The sequence below is a fragment of the Mesocricetus auratus genome, unplaced genomic scaffold (genome assembly GCF_017639785.1).
Source record: "Mesocricetus auratus isolate SY011 unplaced genomic scaffold, BCM_Maur_2.0 Super-Scaffold_15014, whole genome shotgun sequence".
Lineage (NCBI taxonomy): Eukaryota > Metazoa > Chordata > Mammalia > Rodentia > Cricetidae > Mesocricetus > Mesocricetus auratus.
Genome location: NW_024429186.1, coordinates 82543965 through 82560128, shown reverse-complemented (window position 1 = coordinate 82560128; position 16164 = coordinate 82543965). Strand labels below are relative to the sequence as shown.

The following is a 16164-nucleotide window of genomic DNA, read 5'->3' as shown; positions in this document are numbered from 1 at the left end:
AATGCTATTTTGGTATAAAATGAGGGGCGATCATGAGGGATTAAATATAACACGCAGTCAGATTACTTCCAGGCATTTAATGAAAGTCACATTCCTGTCTGTAACCCATAACCTGCAGGAGATGGCCTGAAGTCTCTGTAAGATTTCTTTACTCAAGAAGAGGTCTTTCCAGCTCTCAATCACCAAGGTTTTATCTGATGCTTTTTTAAATCACTGGAATTGGAAGAAAGAATATATGAACCAAGAAATGAAAAGCAGAGAAACTGTGCATCACGATGAGAGTTAGGTGCTGCTCACAAGCAGAACTGTAGCGGCCACAGGGGAAACGAGGAGGAAGCTCAGAACACACACACACACACACACGCACGCTTACCTTCAAAAAGTAGAGAAGCCAGGCGGTGCGGTGGTGCACGCCTTTAATCCCAGCACCAGGAGGCAGAGATTTCGCGGACAGCCTGGTCTACAGAGCTACAGAGTTCTGGGGCAGCCAGGGCTACAACTATATATATATATATATATATATATATATATATATATATATATATATACATATATATGATGTAATATAAGCATGTATGCATTTTAGAGGTGAACCCTGGGAAGTCATGGTCTGATTTTTGCCTTAGTATTAAAAACATCACTTGTAGCTGTTAGCTAGTGCATTTCTGTAACCCAAGTGTCATCAAGAGCGAATTCAGGTGCTGGAGACGAGGAAGCCATGTAAACAGCAGCAGGGTGCCTTCCGACGCTCACGTAAGAATCCCACCGCCTCCTGTAAACCAGACTCTAAAAGAGATGCCCAACTGCACCACTCCGTGCCACTGCTCAGCTTTGTGGCTTAGCAGGGAAACCTAGTGTGAGTTTGGGAGCTCCAGATTCTAAGCTCTGTCTTGGCAAGACTTTGCCCCCTGAGTCTCCAGGGCCAAGGTGTTCTCATATGGCAGGGATAGACTGAGACAGCTGTGACTGCTTAAGACTGTGGGGTTCACTCCTGGATCGGCCACTCTGTTAGCTTACAAACTAAGTTTCTGACCCCCCCACACCAGATCCCTGTTGTCACCCCCACCCCACCCTCTGCCAAAGTTTAGCGAAATTGAAACTGTCAGTAGTGGAGGCTGGAGACCAGCCACATGGCCTCTAGAGCCGCTTTCTTCCTATGGGGAGCAGCTGCCTGTGAGATTCTGGTTCTGACTCTGATTCCAAGCTTCTGGCTCCAAGCATCTTCTTACCCCATTAACTCCCCATCTCAGAGGAGCCAGCAGTGTGAGAAACTGGGCCACGCCGGCAGGCAGAACTCCAGGTGACTTGTTTAACCTCTCTCTCTCTCTCTCTCTCTCTCTCTCTCTCTCTCTCTCTCTCTCTCTCTCTCTCTCTCTCTCTCTCTCTCTCCCTCTCTCTCTCTCCTCTCTCTCTCTCTCTTCTCTCTCTCTCTCTCTCTCTCTCTCTCACCCCCTCCTTTTCTAAAATGCCAGCTTGAAGAGCCTGAAGGAGTGAAGATTCTGAGATTTTCTAGTCCCATTTTTTATGGCAATGTTGATGGTTTTAAGAAATGTGTCATGTCCACAGTAAGTATTTTATTCCTAAAGTTTTTTTAACTTATTTTCAGATTTCACTCATTTATTGGGACCAACAAGGAATAAGGCCTTAGGCTTGGTTCTCTGGGTGGATATTAAAAATCATATTGTGACACCGTGTGGCAATACATACTTGTAACCCTAGCATTTAAGAGCTGAGGCAGGAGAATTACTGTAAATTTGAGGCCAATGTGGTTTACATAATGAGTTATAGGTTAGACAGGGCTACAGACTTAGGTCTAGTCTCACAAAAGCAAAATACATAATGAATAAACAACTACATCATAACATCTATGCTCCATACATATAACCTAAAAAACTGGGAGAGAAGAGGAGAGGGGGAGGGGGAGAATGGCAGGGATTTGGAGTTGGCTCTGAGGCACACAGGTAGGAAGCATAGATGCAGAAGGCTGGGGTTTGCTGAGTTCCAGAGGCTGTGTGAACAGGTTGCTCCAGCAAAGGCAGGTAAGGGAATCCAGCTGCCTTTCATAGATAGATACAGCTATTCAAAACAATACCATGACTTGAAGAATTGTTTTTGAAAAATAGTTTCATTCATAAAATATGTATTTTTGCTGGCATGTATTAGGTTTATTACTTTAAGAAATAGTCTTAACTGTTAAGAGTATTTCCTGACCTACAGAGGAAAGGAGTTTGCATCCTGCACCCACATCAAATGTTCATAAATACAAGTAGACACAGCTCCAAGGGATCCTGGCATCCCTTCTGCTCCGTGGGTACCTGCACACATGTACATCCATGCACACATGCACACAATATTTTTAAAAAGAAATTACTAAACGAAGTTTTACTTGCAGACATTGGATGTCTTTTAGGTGTCTATTGCTGGGATAAAACACCATGGCCAAAGCAGCTTGGGGAGGAAAGGGTTTATGTCGCCTTAGAACTGTCACGTTACTTTCCTCAGTGAGGGAAGTCAGGCAGGAGCTAATGCAGAGGCCACGGAGGACTGCTGCTTTCTGGCTTGCTCCTCATGGCTTTCTCAGCTTGCTTTCTTACGCAACTCAGGACTCCTGGCCTGAGGTGGCGCTGCCCAGGGAAATCCCTGATAGATTTGTCTACAGGCCAGTCATAGGGAGGCATTTTCTCGGTTGAGAGTCCCCCATCCCAAGTGACTCTAGCTTGTGTCAAGTTGACATAAAACTTACCAACAAATGGTGTGAGGAAGGGGTGCGCAGGGTGGAGTGCAGGAACTGAGAGAAGGAGAGAGCAGAGGGGCGGGCAGGATTTGCCCTGCAGGAGTAGAGTAAGGAACGCCAGTGTGGTAAAGGGGTAATGGTTCTTATCTCCAGTGACACACCTGCTTGGAACTTTCAATTTGCTTCTGAGAGCTATTTTCCTGTTTCCAGAGTAAATTAGCTCAAAGGGAAGCTAACACACCCCGCCCCATAACAAAGTGGCTTTGTAACATCAAGAAAATACAGACTTAAAGCTAAACAGTCCCCTGCCCCCGATTGTGTCCTCTACACTGGCTTAGAGTCTTTAATCTGCTAGGCTTCCTCCTCTTCTCTAGTGGGCGGGACGCCAGGCAGTGAAAAGGAGTCTACTCCGTTAGACCTCACAATTGTTTCTTTCTGACAGGGGTTCTTTCAAAATAGTATCTTTTAAGAAGTAGGCATTCTGGGGTCTGGAGAGATGGCTCAGCAGTTAGGAGCACTTGCTGACCTTTGAATAGACTTCGGTAGGGGAGCTCACAACCAGATGTCACTTCAGCCGCATGGTTCACCCTCCTCAGGACTCCTTGGACACTGGCACTCATGTGTACACACACACACACACACACACACACACACACACACACACACACACACACACACAATGAAGGAGAAACAGCCCCTCTGATAACAGACACCATGGGACCTTAAGAAGAACCAGACATGTTAAGTGACTGACATTTATTTCCAAAGGTTGGATTTGATGCCATTAGAGTATATAATAAGAGGCTGAAAGCATTGAGAAGAATACAGAAACTCATCAAAAAAGGACAACTAAGGGCAACAAAGGTGAGGCCATATCTTTCTCTCCCTTCCAGGTCCTTTCTCTGATGAAAGCAGTTAGGTGGTCTAGAATTAAAGCCGCCCCATCTGGTACCCAGGTGCACAGGGCAGAGGACAAACGGGTATCAGAGAACAACTGTTCTGTAGGTTCCCGGGAAAGGTAAGGGTAAATGAAACCAGTAGAGCTCCCTGAAAACAGAGTAAAGTGAGCATCTGTACCCGTCTTTAAACATTATTTTTTTTACTGAGAACAAGATAGGAATTCAGTGCCAGAAAACTACAATGGTAATTTCATGAACGGTGACTTTCCTGTATCTCTTGGGAAAGCCCCACAACCATCCAGAAGCCTTGTTCTTCTTTCCTTCTTGGAGAGCACCAAGGTACGGATAGCAGGAACATCCATTCCTCTGCACTGCGTCCCCTTGCTGTTTTGTTTTCTAAATAGTTCATGCAGGGCTTTTAAGCAGTTTGGGATGAATTAGTGAAAGGTGTTTGGTATTACTGACAATGAAGTTGGTGGTGTTTTCTTTGTCAGAACGGGATCATAAGTGATGCTGGCTCTTCAAATCATGCTTTTGAACCCGATGAAGATGCTGAGGAGCCAGAGGAGCTTGATATCCCAACCAAAGAAATTGAGATTCAAGTGGACTGGAACTCTGAGCTCCCGGTTAAAGTGAATGTCCCCAAAGTGCCAATCCACAGCCTGGTGCTGGACTGTGCGGCCGTGTCTTTCCTGGATGTGGTAGGAGTGAGGTCCTTGCGAATGGTGAGCGAGCTTCTGGTTGTTTTACCATAGACGTGGGACACCGGCAATGATCAAGTGGTAGGATGGGTCACTTGGCTGTGTGAAAGGGCTCTGTAGTTTGTCTAAGTGAATTTTCTTCTCCTTCCTTCTCCCCTTCCTCCCCTTCCTTTTTGGAAATAGAGCATGGCTCTGGAGTCAGGCTCTGTGAGGAGAGTCCTGCCTCTGCTACCAAGAACAAGTTTCTTAGTGTGCCTCTGTCTTGGCTTCCTCTTTTGTCATATAGATGCAATGATGGTATTTACTACACAGGTATCACGAAGAACAAATAAACAATGCATGTAAGGGACTCAGAAGAGTATCTGGCACACAGACATCTCTGGGAAGATGTTAGCTCTGAGTATGTTTCCTTTTTCTGAGAATGTTAGTGGACCGTGAAAACAAGGGAAGGGACAGTTTGTGTTAAGTGTTTACTCCACTCGTTGTGGAACAGCAATGGGCAGGCATCGGGAAGAAGCAAGGTCAGGGCAAGAGTGAGCCACATGCAGGACACAAGCATTCACAGGCCGGGAGTGACAGCAGACCCTCCGCAGCTCTGGCATGTGCTAACTGCTCGTGTGTGGAGGCAGGCGTGGTTGCCCGAGTAGAGAAGAAGGCAAACAGTAAACACCAGCACAGACAACTGCAGTAGGGGTGATCCCAAGAGTCAGATTTAGATGGGGCCTTGGGTAGGTATCAAGAGGGTCAGACGGAGAGGTCAGCAGGGTAAGGCACCAGCTGCAGATATGTTTTCAGGAAGCAGGCTCCTGTCTAGTTTCATCTTAGCAGGGTGCTGCCACTGCAGGAGCGGACACTGATGCCAGGGTCTGGGTGCTAGGTGGGTAAGTAATTGCACTTGGCAAGATGCTGTGAGAGTGTGCTGTGAGGCCCTGTTGTCTCAGCAGGTCTGCTCGCTCCTTTGACAACGCATGCTGGCTCTTTGCTGTATACCTGGCTCTGAGCAGTGACTCAGACCCATTAGGGATTGCACTGGCCAGTTGGTTTAATGACTGTAGACGCCTAATACCACAGTATGGTCCACGCTTGAATGGTTGCTTATGTTACAGTGACAATTCCTGTTGCTCACAGGCTTAGGGTCTGGATTCTTTAAAAATAAAACTTTTAATGGTCATTGTAAAGTCACATTTAGTTTTGAGGGATATTAGAGGGATACATGGTATAGAAAACTATGGTTCAAGAGTCCAGTCTAGATAATTGACACTGGTACATTTAAAACAAAGACCTGGATGTCTAGTGAGATCTTACTGTTAGATAAGTCTTCTACTTTTTGTAACAGTAAGAACTGCTTGGAAGCCTAACTTCTTCCTTGTTTCCTTCCTTCTACGAATATTTATTGAGTGTTGTGAATGGCTGCCTACCCTACAATGGATGCTGTTCTTTCTCTGTCTTTTTCAAAACAGGTCTTGCTATGTAATCCTTGAATTAAAAGTCCCTTGCTTTACCTTCGTGAGCTACCTTACTTGGTGTGCTGTCTCTTTTTTTTTTTGTTGCTTGGTTTTTTTTTTGTTTTGTTTTGTTTTTGTTTTCCAGACAGGGTTTCTCTGTGGCTTTGGAGGCTGTCCTGGAACTCGCTTGGTAGTCCAGGCTGGTCTCAAACTCACAGAGATCCGCCTGCCTCTGCCTCCCGAGTGCTGGGATTATAGGCGTGCGCCACCAACACCCGGCTGGTGTGCTGTCTCTTAAGATACATACATATACATCTTTATATGCGGCATCATCTAAGGCTGAAAATATCTATGGGTTTCCAGTAATAAGCTCCCCTCAAAGTCTTGACTAACCATAGAAATGTTGACATTTCTCCCGAGCAAATGTTTCAATATGCCTAAATTCTTCTCTATTTTTAGATTGTGAAAGAATTTCAGAGAATTGACGTGAATGTGTACTTTGCTTTGCTTCAAGGTAAATGCCTGTGTGCACATCTATCAAACTGCCCCACACCTCCTCCCTTGGAATGTGAATATACAATGTTTAAAGGTCTTCTAAAAGCCAAACAAAATTAAGAGAAAACTATTTTGTATTGTAGTACAGATGTCTAAGACAATGCCGTCTTAGTTACCTTTAAATATGTCGTTAATCACAATATCAAATAATTGTGTGCTGTTTCCAAAGCTTTTCATCGCCACAAACAACTGTACCAATTACAGTAGCTTAGGGAATTTCTGAGCTAGGAGATTCCAGTTGTGCCACAGAGCTGGCACAGCATAGACGCGTGTCTCTGACAGTGGTGTTGTGCCTGTGAGGACATGGTTTTGGGGTGGTAGAGGTGAGACCACTAAGATCTCTTGGAACAGAAGAAACACCACGGTCATGAGTCTCTGCATCTTGTCCGTATGTAGAGGAGGGCACCAGGGCTTAGGATGAGTTCTCTCGAAGGCCCTGGGACAGGGATTTGTGCACACGTGGTTGAGGGAGTGAGGGAAGGGGGACAGGACAGGAGATGAAGCTGGTTGAGCACCTTATGTCAGAAGTTTGATTTCACAAGTGACTGCACAGACGCGGTTATGCAAAGTCCCACTTTATACCCTCAACTGTCAGTAAGTGGATGCAGGACAGGTATGTGGGGGGCACCTGCCGCCCAGCAGGTCTCTTCAAGTTAGACAGCTCCCTGTGGCCAAAGAAGGGAAAGCTGTGAACCAGCAGCCAGGTTCACAGCTATTGGGGGATGGGAACATTGGATTGGCAAAAGGGTCACCAAGACAGGCTGCAATGAACTGTGGGATAACTATTCTGCATGTTGACGGCTAAGAAAGACAGCAATGTTAGAGGAGGGTCACAATTTGGGAATGAGAAAACAGTGAAAGGTGCTACCAAAAAATGATAGCATTTGATGTTACAAAAGCCTCCTTTTCCTTTGCAGACGATGTGCTAGAAAAGATGGAGCAGTGTGGGTTCTTCGACGACAGCATCAGGAAGGACAGATTCTTTCTGACCGTTCACGACGCCATACTCTATCTGAAGAACCAAGTTAAATCCCAGCAGAGCCAGGATTCCCTTCTAGAGACGGTAAACATGTCACCCAGTCTAGCCTGAAAGCCAGCCTGGCCTCTGGCTTGCAGGCCTGGCCTCTGGCTTGCAGGCCATTGGTTGAACTCGTAAGTGCCTATCCCACTTAAAGTTTTCTAACCCTAGGTGAAAAACAAAGCTAGCTCTTACAGATTTTGAGGTCACACATTAAACCAGTACTACAGGATGGCATTTTAGCTATAGTATATATTTTGTATTGCTTTAGAAATATCCTTCTCAAAGAGCAAGACAAACGCAAGTTGTATTTAATCCTCTACTAAATGATATATTATCTATAAAAAGCAAAAATGTCCTAAACGGTCAACTCCTCCAAGAAAATTAAATTCCACTAAATTAAAGTTGGGATCCTATAATGTCCTCAGTCACCAGCACATGGTGATATAATCGAAGTGTGCTCAAAGTGTACCAAGTGTCCTTAGCTTAGCTGTCAGAAGACAAGTAGTATCGGCCGCATGGCTGGGGTTGTCTTGTTAAGAGGCACATACTTCAGAGGCAGAGAAGGGAGCTGTAAAAGTACTTTGTACAGTGGAAAACTCGACCAGTTTAAATGTAAAAAAGGGAGAGGGAAAGTCCTAAGATGAGAACTATGAAGGAACAGGAAATGAGAAGAGGACTCTGGAGTCTATAGGCTACAGGTGACATTACCATTTCCAGTGGTGTGTGTTACAGTGGATGCTATTGTGTTTCCAATAAACACTGTGCGTGTTCTTTGTCAAGATCACTCTCATTCAAGACTGTAAGGATCCTCTTGAACTGATGGAAGCAGAGAAGAATGAGGAAGAACTTGATGTTCAGGATGAGGTATGGTCATTATTTTCTTATATAAAAAATAATTGGATTTAATATTGAATAAATGGAGTCAACAAGCAGTGAGTAGTTTAAGAGCCACCCAGGGAAAAATCCAAAAAGCATCCTGGAAGGAATAACTACATAGGAGGAGAAATGGAAAGGAAATTTTCTCAAGGATGACGAGGACTTGGGGAACTTTAATCCCAGGCACACAGAGATGACCACTGACTGGTAGCCATAGGCTAGTTCTGATTTTATACTGAGCACAAAACACACTTCTTCTAGAGACTGAAGGCTATGGGGTAGGGAAAGGGGACACAGCGCCGTTCTCCACCTGACTGATGATGACTTACACATTTCCTTTTCACCAGCTGAGGCTGCTTCAGGTCTTATGCCATCACACTGTTCCTAGGAAAGCTGACTGACCTTGGGGAATCTGAGTAAACTGTAGGGTTTTACATCTAAGTGAAATGAGAGCAACAATGGAAGGTCAGGTCATTTTTTTCATGAAATCAGCAAAGGATAGAAATAAAAATAAGATAACTTGATACTTGATCTTAGCCAAAAGGCTGAGAAGTAATTAAAAGAACTTTAAGTTGAAAGATTTCTTAGAAACCTACAATATGATATCCCAGCCCATGCACAAATCTCTCCTACATTAACCTGATTCGCTTAATTTAGATTCTCTGTGAAAATTTCCAGACACTGGCAACCAGTGACTTCTCAAAGGAAGTTTCCATGGATAGAAATCCCTTTTAATTATGCCTATAAGAGTGAACTTGGTCTTTCTGTAATAACCGCCCAGCTATGCTTGCCTAGCAACACAGGCCTTCCTTCCCTTGGGCCAGCCCATTGCTTATTGACAGTACCTCTGTTTCCACCAGACTCCCAAGGCGGCCTTTTCCGTTTCTTCTGTCTTCACAGACATGCAGTCTGTCAATGTTTTACTGGCCAACAAGAGGACCTACAAGTAGTTAGGGTGCCATGGAAACCATGTAACCATGACCATTTTGAGCTCAGCAAGATATTTAAAGAACATATGTCTGTTTATATCATAGGAACATCAAAATCTTGAGCTCTGTTGAACAGGAGTCAAAGAAAGACCCATGCATTTTCACACAAACTATGATGGACCTGGGTTTTCCATTCATACTTAGGCAATTGATTTCTCTCTCAAATGCAAGATCACATTCAGTTCTGCTAGGCTGCATTTAGGCTCAGTTTATCAGCAGTTTTGACTCTGTTTTGTAGACAAATCTGATAAGCAAGCTACAATGGCTTTGGAGGTCCTGATGAAAAGTACTGGGTAACATTCAAACCCCTGTAGTAAAGTCAGGCAGATAATTTCACAGAAGAAAGTAATGTCAGAATGAAAATCACAAGCCTGGTGTAAGCCTATGAGAGTCATAATTAAACCTAGAATTCCTTCAAGCTTTGTAATTTATGACCCTTTGAGGACCTGGATTCGATTGCCAGCACAGAATAAATGGACTCCTGTAATTCCAGCACTTTGTTGGTGGAAGCAAGAAAGATTAGAAGTTGAAGGGTATCGTAGCTACTTTTGGAACTTGAGGCCAATCTGGACTAGAGATCTTACTCCCAAGAAATAAATGGACAAATAAATAAATAAACAAACAAACTTGAGTGGCTGCCACACCGTGGAACAGATAGTTACTAATTTCCACATAGACTGATCGCTCAGCCATGGCTGCTAAGGTTATGAAGCTTTGTAGCAGTTGAGATTTGAAACCAGAGAGGCCTTCAGCTGCTCCTGATCTGATACCTACTGGCTATTCAGTCAGCACAAACCTGTTTCATTTCAGTATCTGGTTATACAGAGTGGTGAAAATTTCAGGCTGCATGAGAAGATTAGGGTTTTGTACTTAGTGTCCTAATGAACAGTAATCAGTGCTTTATAAAATGCAATTAGAAGTATGATGAGAATTGAAATTGTCTTCTTTCCTTTTTTTCTTAAATTATAATACCTGGGTAAGATCAAGCAACCAATACTAGAAAAACACATTTTAAAAACAATAATGTGCCGCTAAAAAGAACTAAGTTGGTCAATATCTTGTTCCCTTTTCTTCCACAGGCCATGCGTAGACTTGCTTCCTGAGAGTGGTCAGGGACTGCTAGACCTGCTTGGCCGTCGTTCTCTGCAACTGTTCTCTGCACTGACTCCTTCATACTTAAGCAGCCGTCCTTTTACTGCTATGTTAAAAATATTTACATTTTTAAACTTCCTAGGCCTTACACAAGAAACACTGGTCATTTCTATGTCTTAATACAGAAAACACACAGCTTAGCTCTAAAATATCCAAAACCATGAGAATCATCCCTGAAAATCAGCAATGTCTGGGACCTGGTGACAGTGCTCAGTGCTGCTGGCACCATGACAGGTTTGCTGTGTCCACAGGGTACACTGTATCCCTGTTAAGCAGCCTTTATGGGCAGGCGAGCCAGGAAGGACTAATTACAAAGAAAGATGATGGACCCTGACTGACCTTGAGATCTGTGTACTAATGTACTCATTAAGGAGCTTAAAAAAATAAAACCAATCTTTGAAACATATTTTGTTTAGATTTATTTTGTGTATGAGTATTTTGTTCATATATATACATATATATGTATATATGTGCACAGACATATGTCTGTGCACCACGTGTGTTCCTGGTGCACAAGAAGTTAGAAAAGAGCATCGGATTCCTGGGAATGGCATTACTGACACTGTGGAATCCGTTCTGGTCAGCTGAGTCTGTGAGTTTTCCCATCACGGTCTTGACTCCTGTGCTCACGTTATTCGCTGCTCCTCCCTCACTTCAATTGTACTCCTAGAGGTTGGCCCAATGGTTAGTTATAGATCTCAGCATCTGCTTCCATCTGTTTCTGGAAAAGGGGTCTAGCTTCTCTGGGGTTGTGGATTGTGGCTGGTTATACTTTGCTTTATGTCTGGTATTCACTTACCAGTGAGTACAAACTGTATTTGTCTTTCTGGATCTGCATGTTTTTTCTAGTTCTGTCCATTTATTGCAAGTTAGTACTCTATTGTGTAATGCACCACATTTTCTTTATCCATTCTTCAGTTGAGGGGCAGCTAGGTTGTTTCCAAGTTCTAGTTATTACAAATAATGCTGCTATGAACATAGTTGAACAGATGTACTTGTGGTGTGAGTGTGCCTCCTTTGGGTATATGCCCAACAGTGGCATTGCAGGCTCTTGAAGTAGATAGGTCCTAGTTTTCTGAGAAATCATCATACTGATTTCCACAGCAGCTGCACAAGTTTGTACTCCCACCCAGGATAGCCAAACAACCCGTACAATAAAGGAACTTCTGGAGGCATCACCATCCCTGACTTCAAGCTCTATTGTAGAGCTACAGTAATAAAAATAGCTTGGTATTGGCATAAAAACACAGAGGCGGACCAATGGAATCAAATAGAAGACCCTGACATTAACCCACACACCTATGAACACCTGGTTTTTGACAAAGAAGGTAAAAATGGAAAATGGAAAAAAGAAAGCATTTCAACAAACAGTCTGGTTTAATTGGGTGTCAACATGTAGAAGAATACAAATAGATCCATATCTATTGCCATGAACAAAACTCAAGTCTAAATGGGTCAAAGACCTCAACATAAATCCAACCAAATTGAACCTCATAGAAGAGAAAGTGGAAAGTTCCCTTGAATGCATTGGTACAGGAGACCACTGCCTAAAAACAATACCAATAGCACAGACATTGAGAGCAACAATTAATAAATGGGACCTCCTGAAACAGAACTTCTGTAAGGCAAAGGACACAGTTAACAATACAAATGGCAGCCTACAGAATGGGAAAACATTTTCACCAACCCCACATCTGACAGAGGGCTGATTTCCAAAATATACAAAGAACTCAAGAAACTAGACCCCAAAATACCAAATAATCCAGTTAAAAAATGGGATGCAGCCGGGCGTGGGTGGCGCACGCCTTTAATCCCAGCACTCGGGAGGCAGAGGCAGGCGAATCTCTGAGTTCGAGACCAGCCTGGACTACCAAGCGAGTTCCAGGACAGCCTCCAAAGCCACAGAGAAACCCTGTCTCGAAAAACCAAAAAAAAAAAAAAAAATGGGATGCAGACCTAATCAGAGGGTTCTCAACAGAAGAAACTCAAATGGCTGAAAGACATTTAAGGAATTGCTCAACATCCTTGGTCATCAAATCAAAACAACTCTGAGACACCATCTTATACTGATCAGAATGACTAAGATAAAAAAACAGTGATGACAGTTTATGCTGGAGAGGATGTGGAGAAAGGGGAACGCTCCTCCATTGCTGGTGGGAGTACAAACTTGTTTTGGAAATCAGTATGCCAGTTTCTCAGAAAACTGGGAATAAATCTACCTCCAGATCCAGAAATACCACTTTTGTGCATATACCCAAAGCATGCACACTCACACCACAAGGACATTTTCTCCATTATGTTCATAGAAGCATTATTCATAATAGCCAGAACCTGGAATCAACCTAAATGCCCCTCAACTGAAGAATGGATAAGGAAAATATGGTACGTTTACACAATAGAGTACTACTCAGTGGAAAAAACCAATGACATCTTGAAATTTGCAGGCAAATGAAAGGAACTAAAAAAAAAAAAAAAAAAAAAACCTTCCTGAGTGAGGTAACCCAGACCCAGAAAGACAAATATGGTATGTACTCACTCATAAGTGGTTATTAGGCATAAAAAAACAAAGGATAACCAGTTTATAGTCCACAACCCCAGAGAAGTTAGACTAATAGAGAGGACCCTAAGAGAGACATACATGGATCCTCCTAGGAAGAGGAAATAGACAAGATCTCCTGAGCAAATTGGAAGGATAGGAGGGGGGGGAGTGTGGAAGGGAGAGGGGTGTAAGAAAGGGGAATGGGGACAAGAACATGGGAGAATGGGTGGTAGAGTTGGGGGAAGGACAGAGAGGGAGAGAATCCTTGATAGAGGGAGCCATTGTGGGATTATCGAGAAACCTGGCACTAGGGAAATTCCCGGGGAACACACAAAGATGACCCCAGATAAAACTCTAATCAATAGTTGAGAGGGTACCTGAACTGGCCTGCCCCTGTAATCAGACTGAGGACTACTGTAATTGTCATCACTGGACGCAGATGCAGAGATCCACAACTAACCCTTCTGTGGCGCTCCCAGAGTATAACTGAAGAGAGAGAGGAGCAAAAACATGAGCAAAGAGGCCAAGACCATGATGTGGACACCACGGAAACAGCTGACCCAAGCTAGTGGGCGCTCACTGACTCCAGACTGACAGGTAGGGAACCTGCATAGGACCAAACTAGGCCCCCTGAATGGACAGTGGGTAGGCTTGGGAAGTTTGTGGGGGCACTGGCAGTGGGACCAGGATCTATCCCTAGTGCATGAACTGGCTTTTGGAGCCCATTTCCTGTGGAGAGATACCTTGCTCAACCTAGACACAGGAGAGAGGGGCTTGGCCTTGGTCCTGCCTCAACATGGTGATAGACTTTATTAGCTCCCCATGGGAGGCCTTACCCTCCTTGAGAAGCAAATGGGGGTGGGCTGAGGAGAAGGTGGGTGGGGAGTAGGAGAAGGGGAAGGAGGGGGAACTGGGATTAGAGTGTAAAATATTTTTTTAAAGAAAGGTAGTGGAATGTGAGCCTGGGAACAAATAATGAGCAATGTCCCCTCTATCCTCCAGGGTCCTGGAGCTCCTGCTCTGGCCTCCCTTAATGACAGACTGGCACTTAGAAGTATAAACCAGATAATCCCTTTTCTCCCAAGGTGCTTTTGGTCAGTTTTATCATAGCATCAGAAAGCAGATCAACACAGTCTTTCTGAAAAGGTGCTGTAGATGCAGGTAAATCTCGCCACACGGCATCACCCTCAGACTCATGGCTGAGCAAGGACTGTTGGAGTTGGTGGGGCACACCTGACACTAAACTTCAGTCACCATGGTAAACTGAGCACTTAGTCTGGGTGTAAGGACCCACGAAGCAGGCGCTTTACAAGGCTCTTCGGATGTGAGAGAATATGGATCCTTAGCCAACCAGCCTCCCCAGTGGGACTTGGGATAACTTTTGTTGTGGAGCAATGTGTTCAGAATAGCAGCCATCTTCATCAGAACAGCTTAAGCACGTGTGAACACCCCCAAAGCTTGATGTGCTGACTGTTGGTGCTTCCAAATAGAAGGAGGGCGGGCCTTCACCTAAGGTCTTGTTTACTTACTCCTGTTCCTCTGTGCTATTGGCGCACAATCCTGCGCTTAATTGTGGGAGGTGCTAGGGTATATAAGCCACAAGAGGTTAACTGAAGACCTGTGTGTGTGTGTGTATATGCATGCGAGTGTGTGAGTGTGTGTCTGTGTGTGTCGGGGTGCACCTACAGTCCAAGCTAATCCAAACATAAAGGTTAGTCCATTGGACTAGTCAATTACTGGATTAAGGGATCATTCCTTGGGAAGACCAATTCACCTAAAGCCAAGCTAAAGAGATGGGAGGAATAATTATCCTTTTAATGACATACTGTACTTTTTTTGAGATAATGTACTTTTCCTTCACAAAAATTCTATACCTGGTGTAGTCATTTAGGGAGACATAGCCCTGTTAAGCATATCTGTTTTTCTTTTCTTTTTTCTTTTTTTTGGTTTTTACGAGACAGGGTTTCTCTGTATTGTTTCGGAGGCTATCGGTCTAGCCCGGCCTCGAACTCACAGAGATCCGCTTGCCTCTGCCTCCCGAGTGCTGGGATTAAAGGCGTGCGCCACCACCGCCCGGCGCATATCTGTTTTTCTAAGTACTTACTTAGAAAAGTGTAACTTTTCCTTTCCTTTTCCTCCTCCTAAGCATGCTTTCTCTGACACTGGGCTTCCTTACTCTTTCTCTGAAGCTTCCCACACGCTTTTATTAGGTGGCTTCCTATCCACCACCTGGCTTGGCCTCCATTACTGAACACACATCTTAATTCAAACCACATGGTTTTCTCTCTTCCTCATCATCATGTTCTCAGAACAGTTGTGGAGACTTAGCTCTTTGTCTCAGTGTTGTTGTGGGATATTTGTACACTGTGAAGATGCACTGCTGTGATTGGGGTAATAAAGAGCTGAATGGACAATAGCGAGGCAGGAGGTAAAGGCGAGACTCCCAGGCAGAGAGAGGAAGCAGGACGAGATAATCAAGGCACAGAAGAGTTGCCAAGGAGATGCGGAGGAAGTGGAGCATACAGAATGGAAGAAAGGTAAAAAGCTGTGTGGTAGAACACAGACGAATAAGAGCAGGTTAGCTTAAGTTATAAGAGCTACTTAGGAACAAGCCTAAGCTTTCATAATTAGTAAGTCTCCATGTCATTTTTTATGAGCCAGCTGCTCAGAGAAAAATCCATCTACAGAGGTTTTTCTTTTAAACACTGATAAAATTGTCCTCAAGCCTTCTTCTGAGTCAGTCCTTACTCATTTACTAACAAGACTAGGAAAACAGAGAGGATCTCAACACCTGTGGCACTCCAAGGTTTCTGTTAGAGTAGGAAAGGTCTGGACACATTCAAGACTTGTGATCCCATGGCCTTTGTCCTTAAGCTTGCAGTTGAGTCAGGGAAGGAAGGGGTGAGAAGGCTGGAAGGCTCACAGGACCTGGGGAGCTGGTGTCTCAGGTACTGGATTAAGGAGCCTGGATTCTAATCTCATCTGGTAAGAGATAAAGGCAAAATGGTAGGTTGCATTACCTGGCTAATCCAATCAGCTGACCTAGGTTCCTAGAAATAGATTCAGAGGAAATTAAAGTAAGAGATGAAGGAGGCTTTTGTCTCTCTTCCTTCCTTCCTTCCTTCCTTCCTTCCTTCCTTTCTTTCTTTCGTTCTTTTTTTGTTCCCAAGTAGAGAGCAGGAGATGAGAGGAGACACAGTTGCTTTTGTGATTTAGAGTTAAAAGCCGGTTCCATTGATGTGATTGTTTCCAT

General features: G+C 44.0%; 1 protein-coding gene across 2 annotated transcripts in view; it reads left to right on the top strand.

The window, feature by feature from the left end:
* Slc26a4 (solute carrier family 26 member 4) overlaps nucleotides 1-10778 on the top strand; it is a 43433-nt gene extending 32655 nt beyond the window's left edge. For both annotated transcript variants that reach the window (XM_005076232.4, XM_040743273.1), the window contains 7 exons: nucleotides 1473-1565; nucleotides 3503-3598; nucleotides 4128-4358; nucleotides 6239-6293; nucleotides 7252-7397; nucleotides 8136-8219; nucleotides 10300-10778. In XM_005076232.4, coding sequence (XP_005076289.1) covers nucleotides 1473-1565; nucleotides 3503-3598; nucleotides 4128-4358; nucleotides 6239-6293; nucleotides 7252-7397; nucleotides 8136-8219; nucleotides 10300-10323 — 729 coding nt within the window. In that variant the 3' untranslated portion in view covers nucleotides 10324-10778. The remainder of the gene's footprint in view (nucleotides 1-1472; nucleotides 1566-3502; nucleotides 3599-4127; nucleotides 4359-6238; nucleotides 6294-7251; nucleotides 7398-8135; nucleotides 8220-10299) is intronic.
* Nucleotides 10779-16164: the final 5386 nt, after the last annotated feature.